Genomic DNA, 9,919 nt, shown 5'->3' with positions numbered 1-9,919 from the left:
TGGTGGTAGCCAAGTTTAATTCATCAAACCCAAGGCGACCTCCCGCAGCCCCTTTACACACGTAACACTGCTTGGACACGAAGGAAACCGGGACGTTCCGTACAATAAGCGTTTGTATAAATTAAAATAAAGAGTTCACGCGGACCTTTGGCCGTCGGGGACAAAAAGGAAACGGGCCATGATCACTTTTGGACCACAACTCAGACAACCGCGAATGCAAAGGCTTGGCATAGATTCCCAAAAGAAACATAAACTGTCAAAAATACATTCTGGTACAAAAAAAAAGGCATTATTTGTTTGCCAAAATTAAGTGAACGAGAGCACCTCGGTTACATGTGCATATATATATATATACTTTGATATATAACTTAAAGCCATGCAAGCATTTCTGCTACAAATTAAAAACCTGAAGCAATAAATTAAACGATAAAATATGTTGTCCTGCAGGTCTTGAAGTATGCAGTTATGAACAATAGGATTAAGATATTGTACGGGAGTTGCATGCTTTTATATCTATATATATATATGTGTGTGTGTGTGTGTGTGTGTCTATATGAGGAATATTTAAGAAGTTACGCTGCCTCGTTTGGCCACAAACGCACTTGCCAGAACAGGTTCGCGTTTGTATCTCGAGCAGCACCATTGACTTTATCCGCATGCCCCTGCAAACTCTGGAAATGGTGAAGTGATACCGCTACGCGCCACTGGGTGGCGTCTAAGGCAGGATTATTAAAAAAAACAAACCAAAAAACGAACAGTAATAACTGAGTTAATCAGAGTAGTTGTGCCCTTTTTGAACAGCCAGCGTGCAAGTGCCCAGCCTTCGGTCGTACGGTCGGAACAAGCAAAGCAAAGAAGGTATGGATGAGCAAAAAAAAAAAAAAACACTGGATACAGTCCTATTTGTCAGGCAATATAAGTCTGTGTGAGAGACACTTGCAGTAACCAACTGCACTTTCTGGGAAAATGGACATGAAATAAGAACATACATGGGTGTTGGGGAGCGGCGTGAGGCTTAAATGGAACAAAATGCAAAACAAATGGTCTTGAGAGCAGAATAGCAGGACGTAAAGACAAGAGAGAACAAGTAAACCAGGTAGACAGGTTCGTCACTCCCAGGACCTAGCCATGGGAAAAAGAGCAGAATAATCCTCTCTGCTCTTTCGCACGGCACGTCTTCGCTGCTGTATACGCTCCTCTCTCCCAGCATAGCGACTGGCTTAAAAATGCGTGCCAGTACAACGAGGAGTTGTGTGTACGGGTTCGTGTAATTCAACATATGGGGAGTTGCAATAGTGCCTTGGAACACTCCACATGACATTTCTTCAATTCCTAAAGGACAGGACTCCTTTAAACAAGACCAAACCAACTTCATAATGGATAAGAAAACAATATTAAACCCCCCACCCTCCCCATTAAAGTGAGCAAGGACGCATGGGTCCAAAATGCTCGCGAGTCAAAAACGAAACCTCCATACAATAAGTTATACAGACACAGGACAAGTGTGCTTGGCACCAAAATCTTGTAAACACTAGAGATAGTGAGAGAAAAATTACACAGAACCCCGCCATCACACTCCCAACATAGCACACACACACACACACCCTCAATCTAACAGTCTGAGGCACACATCTTATCCCCATTAATGAAACAGAATGCTGCATAACATAAACTGCCCAACAGAGTAATACAATCGGCCAAAAAAAAAAAAGATAATAAAATAAGGCATTTGCTGAAAAGACGTGTGGGGAAACGGCGTTGACTTATGACTTCAGGATATTTCTGCCAGGCGCTGAAGGAGGCCAGAGAAGCCTGCAGCATGCTGGGATAGCTCCGCCACGCGGTCCACCATTTCCTGTGTGGCGGGAACGGACGGGTAGTTCTGTGCTGCTCCCTTTGTCGCCACAACAACGGACTTCAACGCCTGACAAAGTCGTCCTCCAGATGTAGTAACCTTTGAAGTCAAACGGGAGGCCGGTTAAGCGCTAAACGTTACAGGCTAATTGGTTAACCAGACATGAACAGAAGCGAACTGAACTTTATTCGCCAGAATATAACAGAAGCTGATTAAATTCATTGGTGGCTGTTACTAAGCTAATACTAAACCGGAAATTCTTAAGAGTGTTGAGGAATTTTGAGGAATTCTTTGGCACAAGATTTCCTTAGTAACTATTCCTTTGATAAACATAGTTACCTGTCATAGTCTGTTGGATTCACAGCATTTACCAGACGCCCTTATCCAGAGCGACTTACAATCAGTAGTTACAGGGACAGTCTCCCTGGAGCAACTTAGGGTTAAGTGTCTTGCTCAGGGACACAATGGGACACTTCTGGTTCATAGAGGAGTGTGTGACCCACTAGGCTACTACCACCCTACGTTAGCTGCCTTAACGTTGATAAAGAATTGCTCCTTGCTTACACCCCAACTGCATCCTGAATCAGCATGTCTTACTTGAACTCCTTTCAAATGGCAGCATTTGGGCGGCCGAGTGGTATAAATGGCGTAAGCATGACTAAAGCGCAGGGCCTCGGGACAACAGCTAGCATTACGTTTACACTGTGCGATCGTTACGCACAGCCGTAATGACAGAGTGATGGACCAACGTGTAATATTGGTAATAAGATGGCCCGACTGCACGAGAAATTGCAAGTGTGGCTTGAGAACTGCCCCGACGGCTAATGATGAGTCAACAAATAGCAAACAAATGACTAGAATTCACCAAAACGTAGACACACACACAAACCTTCGCCCTGAGGTCAGGAGAGCTGAGGAGGCGAGAGAGCGTGTCGCCTATGAAGACAAGCTTATGGGCTGTTACTATGAGACTCTTCCCCCGAGAGACGAAGACGCGGGGGGGCTGGTTGCCCTGGACGCTGGTGAAGAGGGCGTCGATGGCGTCGGCCAGGCACGAGAGGTGCGACAAGCTCTGGGACGAGTAGAACGACAGCAGCTCGGAGTCCTCGAGCGAGAGCGACACCGGCAGAGGGGGAGACGGGCTCAGCTGGGGAAGAGGGTGAGAGAGAAAGGGCGCGTGTTAAACGACAATACGCGCCTGTGAAAAAGCCTTGAAAAGGGAGATCATTCACCCAAACAGCGTCACCAAACTGGAATGTGTGGAGTTCATTGTAAGAAATGACATTAGTGAGTGTTAGAGAGTGTGTGAGTGTGTGTTTACCCTCGTCTCGGCTGATGATGTGACTTGGCTTGGACTAGTCTGTATCTGAGCGTCAGGAGGAGGCTCTGGTTTTCCCTATTTTAGACAGGAGACATGAATGTGCCTTATTGTCCCTCAAACGGATGACCGTGCCACAGGTGCATGCATGGGTGCCGTGAGGGTGAGAGGGAGAGAGAGAACGTTGTGCACTTTCAACGTTGAACTTGAATACCAACCTGCAACTTGACATATCCCACTATGTCTCCCACGGGCAGGGACGGCGGGGCGGGCGTCAGCCCGATGCCTGCGTACTCATTCCCAAGCTCCTCCTCCTCGTCCTCGCTCCGGCCCACTGACGGGGGAAGCGAGGCAGGGGGCAGGGGGAACGCTGGGGGAGGCGGAGGGGGTAGCGGCCTCTCCTGGATCCAGCTACCCTTACGGGAGCCCATGCCGGACCCCAAGGGCTTGACCTCGGCTACCGGCAGCGCTGGGAGGGGCCTCCGGGACAGGGACTCCTGAGAGGGTAGGCGTGGACGCGTTTGACTTTGCAACAGAAGGGATGACTCCTCCAGGGCCCGCTGTACCATGGCGAGTAGGGCTTCAGAAGGAGGGGCGTTTCCACACACCGCCAAGGCGGGAAGGACATCAGAGACGCGGGTCCAAGCTTGCTGAAGGGGTGGTGGAGCGTCACCCGCCTGCCCTGCTTTCCATGCGGACAGGATTTCGGCCAACGACGCAGCCAGTTCCTTTGCAGATGCGGACGTGGCGGAGCTTAGCGCTGACTGGACGAGGGCTGAGAGGGACGTTTTCCACTGGACATCCCCTGAACCTGTACTGGAGACAGAGAGGCGTCGAATGTAAGAGGAGGCGGGCACGTCCAGGCTGATGGCCGGCATGTCATAGATGCCACCGTCCGGTTCGGACTCCTCCAACGAGGGGTTACTGTGCCGGGCTCGATCCGTCTCAGATTTATCGGGACTGGGCACGGAGTAGACCAGAGCCTGTCCAGACGTCTCCTCCGGCTCGCCGGCGGCCAGCGGCAGGCCCGGCAGGCTCGGAACGCTGTAAACGTCCTCTTCCTCCTCCTCGGCTGCCAGCGCAAGGGACGCCGGGACGCTGTACGTCAGCTGCTGCTGCTGCTGCTGCTGATGGCTCTCCGCCGCCGGGTTGAGGGCGAGGGTGGGCACGTCGTAGATCTGGGGTGTGTGGTGGAGGGAGAGGGAGAGAGAGAGAGGGGGGGTTAAGAAGGTTATTCAAACGGACATCATTGTTCGCGCAACGTCGGGACTGCAGACTCCGTTCGGCTGGACAGCAGTGCTCGTTGAGGCACAATTGCGGGAACGCCGGAGCCTTTTGTACGAAGGGAACAGTGGTGGTTTGTGCTCACTGCCTCCATTTTACTCCGCCACTCTCAGCAACCCTGTCATTTGCCGAGAAACGGCAACGTCATTTCGGAGACAGACGGCTCACCACACCGGGCGTCATGCATATTTGAGTACGTGGTCAACGAGACCAATGCATGCGGGCTGGGCAGATAGGAGAGGGGACAGATGGGAACTAAAAACAGAGATGAAGAGTGAGAATAGAGCGAAGTGAACAGTGCGAAAGAGACAAGAGAGTTTGTGACCACAGATTTAAAAAAAAAAAAAAAAAAAAAAAAAGAAGAATAAAACCGCTCTCTGACATGCCTTACGTTTTGGAATAGGTCTAATGTTTAAATATGTTACCACTATGTAAACTTAATTTTGCTGCTGCGAGTGGGTTATAACTACATGTTTTCAATCTAAAACTGATTATTCCTACTGCATTTACTTTGCTGAAACCCCCTCTTTTGTTTCAGAATCCATTATCTGTTGAATATCAATAACTGAAATGAACAATGTTGGACTTTATAAATTTGAAACCGTTTAGCATTTGGACCCAGCCATTTCCTTGGTCCAAAATAACATGTACATCTATGTACATCTATAGTAGATGCCCTCATCCAGAACGACTTACAATCAGTAGTCACACTGGGGTTAAACTCAGGGTTACGTGTGGTAGTAGCCTAGTGGGGTAACACACTCGCCTATGAACCAGAAGACCCAGGTTCAAATCCCACTTACTACCACCGAACTGGAGCATTAAAATGCATGATTCGTTCAAAACAAGGTGGTTTGCGAGAGGTGAGATACCGTAGCGCCTACATTACCCTCGCCACTAGAGCAGAAGCAGCACCTCACCTCTGACTCTTGGTCCACATGAAGTTGGAGGGTTCTCGGGGTGTTGTAGATGCTCTCATCTTCCTCACAAGATGCAGACAGAGCCGCATGTTGCCATCTGTTGGTAGGAGGAGTGTCATAAACCTGAAAAATGCCCAGAAAACCATCTGAATGTTAATAGCATGTAAATAAAGAGAAGCAAACACTATTAAAATCGTGGTCCCTCTCACCTGGTCTACATGGTCTTTGCCGTCACCCTCCATTTGTACCTTGGAATTTTTCCTTCTTTCCTCTTCCTGTAGCGTCGCTTCTTTCTTTGTCTCTTCCACGTGCCTTTGTGCCTCGTCCCTAAGCTGCAGTGGGGGCACCAGGGCCGCCTGGAGAACAGGTTTTGGAGCAGGTGTAGGCGGGTCCTTCCTGGTAACTCCTCTGACTGGGGGAGCTGGAGGAGGAGGTTTCCTGACGAAACTTGGAGATCCAGGAACTGGATGCCCCGTCCGGACAAGTAAAGGGGATCCTCTCGGCTTGCCCCGACCAACTGGAGGGGTGGAGGGCGCTCCCAAATTTGCAGGGTCTTTGGCAACACTCTTGAGCTGTGGCCGTGGAGAGCCCTTGGCAGTGGGAGGCAACTGTTTATGATTTCCTGAAGCAGAAGGGGGAGGGGTGTTGTGGAGTTTGCGCTCATTCTGGGGAGTCCTGGGTACCCCTCCAGGTGGCGTCGGGGTCTGATACATTCCTGGAATCTCCTGTCCCATACTGGGTTGGGACGGAGTAGCCGCGGAGGGGCTGTTCGGACGCCCCGCAGCCGGCAGCACAACTCCCCCTGTCGGGGTTTGATACAGGTCCTCGCTATGTACTGATGCCACCGGCACTCGGGGGATCAGGTAGCAGCCCTCAGAGTGGCCCACCCCGCTCACATCCCGCGGGACCAAGTATGTGGCTTCGCCCGGGGACTCGGACGCCACACTCGCTGACCTGGCCACCGCAGGGGGCGTCAGGTACAACGAGTCTGAGGACACGGCCCCTTGAGGTCTGTGGTACTGCGCGGTCGCTGGAGCGGGGGAGCTAGGGGTCTGGTATAAAGCGGCCGCCTCATCTCCCCGACCCCTTAACGACGGCGACCTGGGCCTGCCGCCCATCACGCCGTCCCAGTCAGGCCGCGGCCGTGTGCCAGAGCTGGAGTGGGAGCGGGGGCGTGTCGCTTCGGCCTGCCGCAACTCCCCGGGCCTGGTGGTGGGAGTCGTCCCCGGGCTTTGGTACACCCCTTCCGCCAGGCTGGGAGGGGAGAGGTAGACCCCGTCCTCCTGAGGAAGGGGGTTTACGCGGCCGGGGGAGTCCGCGCATTGGGCCCGGCGGACATCCGGGCTCGCGCCCGCCGCGGTTTGGAGGAGGCGGAGGCGGTTGGCGGGGGCAATCCCCTGTCTGCCGTGCAAGGAGCAGAGCCACCAACCAGGGCCTCCGCTCTGCTCCTGCTCCAAAACCATCAGGATGTCCCCCTTCCTGAAGGCCAGCTCCTCTGGGCTCTCTGCCGCATTGTCAAACAGGGCCTTTGCCAGCACCGTCTACAAAAAAAAAAAAAATAATAATAATAATGTAATCAAACGCTGAACGAAGGAGCTGAAATGTGACACTTATTTTGGGTGGAGGGTGACAGAAGTCAGGGGTGCATGTTGGGAGGGAGAGAAAGGGATCGGTAGGGGGTGGTGGCCAAAGAAGAACCGCAGGAGATACAGGTCAGTTGAGCCAATTTACAACAAAATGGACCGAGCACCGTTTCACTTGCCAGGACACAATGCCTGGCCACAAAGGACAGCGCGAGACAGAGAGAGGATTCCTGACCGAGAGGCGGTAGTGGCAGCAGAAACCAAAGCAAACCAGGCCACTCTTACAGACTGGCATCAGCCGCAAACTGAGATGGAGCCACTCGGTTGGGGCCTTGACATACCTAGTACATGATTACGGAGACATTTTCAAAGTTGTCCTGTTATTTCACAATTCGGCAATTCCCGCGTGTGAATCTGGTTGACGCCTCGACATTACATCATGGCGAGTAAAAGTATGATATCATGACACAGTGATTGCACAGTCTTGGAAAGCAACGTCTGCACTTTATTTTGGTAAAATTAACATCAACTTAAGCCTCACAGACAAATGGCCTTTCTGGACTAAGATGTGTAGGGGGGAAAAACCAAAAAAATTATTGTGGGGGGGGAAAGGGGGCTTCCTGTATATATCACACAAAACCAACTGGCGTCTCTCCAGTGTATTAAGTTCAGGGAATTGCCACGTTAATTACGGCAGAACTGACAGACAGGGGACGGGTGAGGGGAAAGAGAGAGTAAGTGATTAAGCCGAAGGGAGGGGAGCGTGATAATAAGTGAATGGGGTGGGAAGGGTGGGGAGGGGGGGGGGGATTTGCACATCTGTGCCCAGTTTAAGACCCTATTGTCATCCCCCTGCTGCCTCCCCCTCTTCCTTATTACCCCAGGGACACACATTACACCGGGGCAAGCTGAGCCTCATTCCCGCCCACTGGTATCAGCCATGTATTCAACCGTAAGATATAAAAAGACCCCATGGGTGTAATGCAAGACTCAACCACCTCTCTCTCTCTCTCTCTCTCTCACACACACACACACACTTAGAATCTATATATAAACCCTACTCACAGACAGAGACATGCTGGACAGAACTTCCACAGCGACGTTGCCGACTTCTCCCGTCTTTATATCAGGACCTCGGCCCACATTCACGGGCCGCCGTCCGTCTGCGGCGGACTCCTTCGTATCTCTGGTCGCGGGGTGTACTGGAGGGCGGGCGCCGAGGACTGGATTAGTCTCGCGGGGGCGACGCTGGACCAGACAACGGCGCATTTACCTGAACGCGCCGCGCGTGACGGGCAGAGTTCAACACCGCGTCTTCACACATGTCATTCTGAATGAAGGAGGCGGAAAAAAAGAATTAGAATTAGACGGTGAGTTATCATTTCCAGGGTTTCGCGGCTGAATTTTGCCGTGACCAGTTACACCGGTCCAACCAGCTGCATCAGCTACACAAAAACCCCTGCGCTAAACAAGTACTGATCGTAACACAACACTTTCAATGAATGAAATTCAGTTATTCTGCGTGATCCTTATAACAGACTTTATAATGTCATAAAATTTAGACATCATTTGTATGCATACATTTATTTTACAGTAAGTTACTTTTTTTTTTAATTTGCTTTGATTCCACATTCACACAGTTGCTAAACTAACGTGCTATAACACTAGCAACAACATTCTGTTCCTCAGGACAATTTATATGTAAGACAGCAAGAATTTAAGCCTCAACTGCGTTTATTTTGTAAATATAATAAACATTTAAAATCAATTATTATATTCTAATCTCAAAAAATGTCTAAGTCCCCACCCCCCAATAAGGTCAAGCCTTCCCATTGTTAATATAATTATTATATTCTATATATTTAATTTCTGTATCTATATCGTTAAATGATTACTGACCCATACATCTGGCTGATTAGGGTCCGAACCCTTCCACGCAATGGCCACTGAACATCCACAAGCCCAAATTATCACCAATAAATTGATAAAAACGGCAAACGTCGCTGCTCTTCGTCTCCCACCGTGGACTAAAACGCTAAAAAGTGTCCAGCGTTGGGGAAGAAAAAAACCCCACAACGATTCCTAATCGTATTTTAACGCAGAGACGGACAGGCGGCACAAAGGCTCCCGTCCGCCTCCGATCCCAAACCCGGAGAGGACGAACGTGGCACAAGCCGCGGCGCAGCTTACCGGACCGCCGATCCCGTTCGCCGACCGACGCGTGAGGGCCGCCTTCCGCGAACAAAAGCCACCCACGACCCCCATTCCCCTCCGCGCCGCGCCAGAGGGGTCGCCCAGCGCAGGCCTGCTCGGGGACGGACGGCTCGGAATCACGGCGCGACTCGGGAGACGCGCGGCGCGCCGATTCGTGCGCTGGGAGCTGCGCCGCCGCGCACCGGAAGTGGCGCGCCCCCTGGCGGGTTGCGATGGCACTGCGCGTCAGACGTTTTCTGCCGCCTGTCTTCGAGTGCGTTAGGCTACGATATGCCATCCTCTCTTTCTCTCTCTATATATATTTTTTATTTTTTTTTATATAGCAGCTACACTCGTGCAATTTCTGAATTTAATGCTTGTTAAGAAACGCGACTAGTCCAGCAGACGGAGTGGAAATCTGACGGACGTGGCGCTGTATGTAGCGCTCGACACTAGGGGCGCTGTAGGTCGCTGCGTTGTTAAGCGCACAAACTGGTACATTACACAAATAAACCACATAGAGATTCATTACGTGTTAATTAAAAAATAAAAAGAGTAATTGGTTTCTAAATCAAGACCATGATATTGTGCTCGCAATTCATGGATTACGTCGCCACTATATAGCCCAGATTACCTTTCTTGTAAATATTTGTCCTACCTCGACAGTCGTCTAAACTGTAAAATGGTTGTTTCAGCATTTAAATCGTCTGCAATTGTTAAACCCCAAATTATTTACCGTAGAATGACGCATGAAACCGTGGAGATT

At 50.7% G+C, this 9,919-nt stretch overlaps 1 protein-coding gene across 3 annotated transcripts; it reads right to left on the bottom strand.

Moving 5' to 3' along the window:
- Positions 1 to 3: 3 nt before the first annotated feature.
- Positions 4 to 9,339, bottom strand: efs (embryonal Fyn-associated substrate). Of its 3 annotated transcripts, XM_028994806.1 has the most exons (9): positions 9,151 to 9,339; positions 8,234 to 8,290; positions 8,026 to 8,162; positions 5,587 to 6,918; positions 5,378 to 5,500; positions 3,392 to 4,351; positions 3,177 to 3,251; positions 2,745 to 3,002; positions 4 to 1,954 (listed from the first exon to the last, which is right to left on the bottom strand). In XM_028994806.1, exons 3-9 carry the CDS (start codon positions 8,035 to 8,037, stop codon positions 1,772 to 1,774), a joined length of 2,943 nt encoding a protein of 980 aa, XP_028850639.1. In that variant the 5' UTR covers positions 8,038 to 8,162; positions 8,234 to 8,290; positions 9,151 to 9,339; the 3' UTR covers positions 4 to 1,771. The 3 variants fall into 3 exon arrangements, with proteins under 3 accessions (XP_028850639.1, XP_028850622.1, XP_028850630.1); XM_028994789.1 differs by having other exon boundaries at positions 8,026 to 8,290; XM_028994797.1 differs by lacking the exon at positions 3,177 to 3,251 and having other exon boundaries at positions 8,026 to 8,290.
- Positions 9,340 to 9,919: the final 580 nt, after the last annotated feature.

Source organism: Denticeps clupeoides, chromosome 1 (genome assembly GCF_900700375.1).
Source record: "Denticeps clupeoides chromosome 1, fDenClu1.1, whole genome shotgun sequence".
NCBI classification, from domain to species: domain Eukaryota; kingdom Metazoa; phylum Chordata; class Actinopteri; order Clupeiformes; family Denticipitidae; genus Denticeps; species Denticeps clupeoides.
The sequence above is the reverse complement of the archived record's forward strand: the minus strand, read 5'-3'. Positions and strand labels throughout refer to the sequence as shown.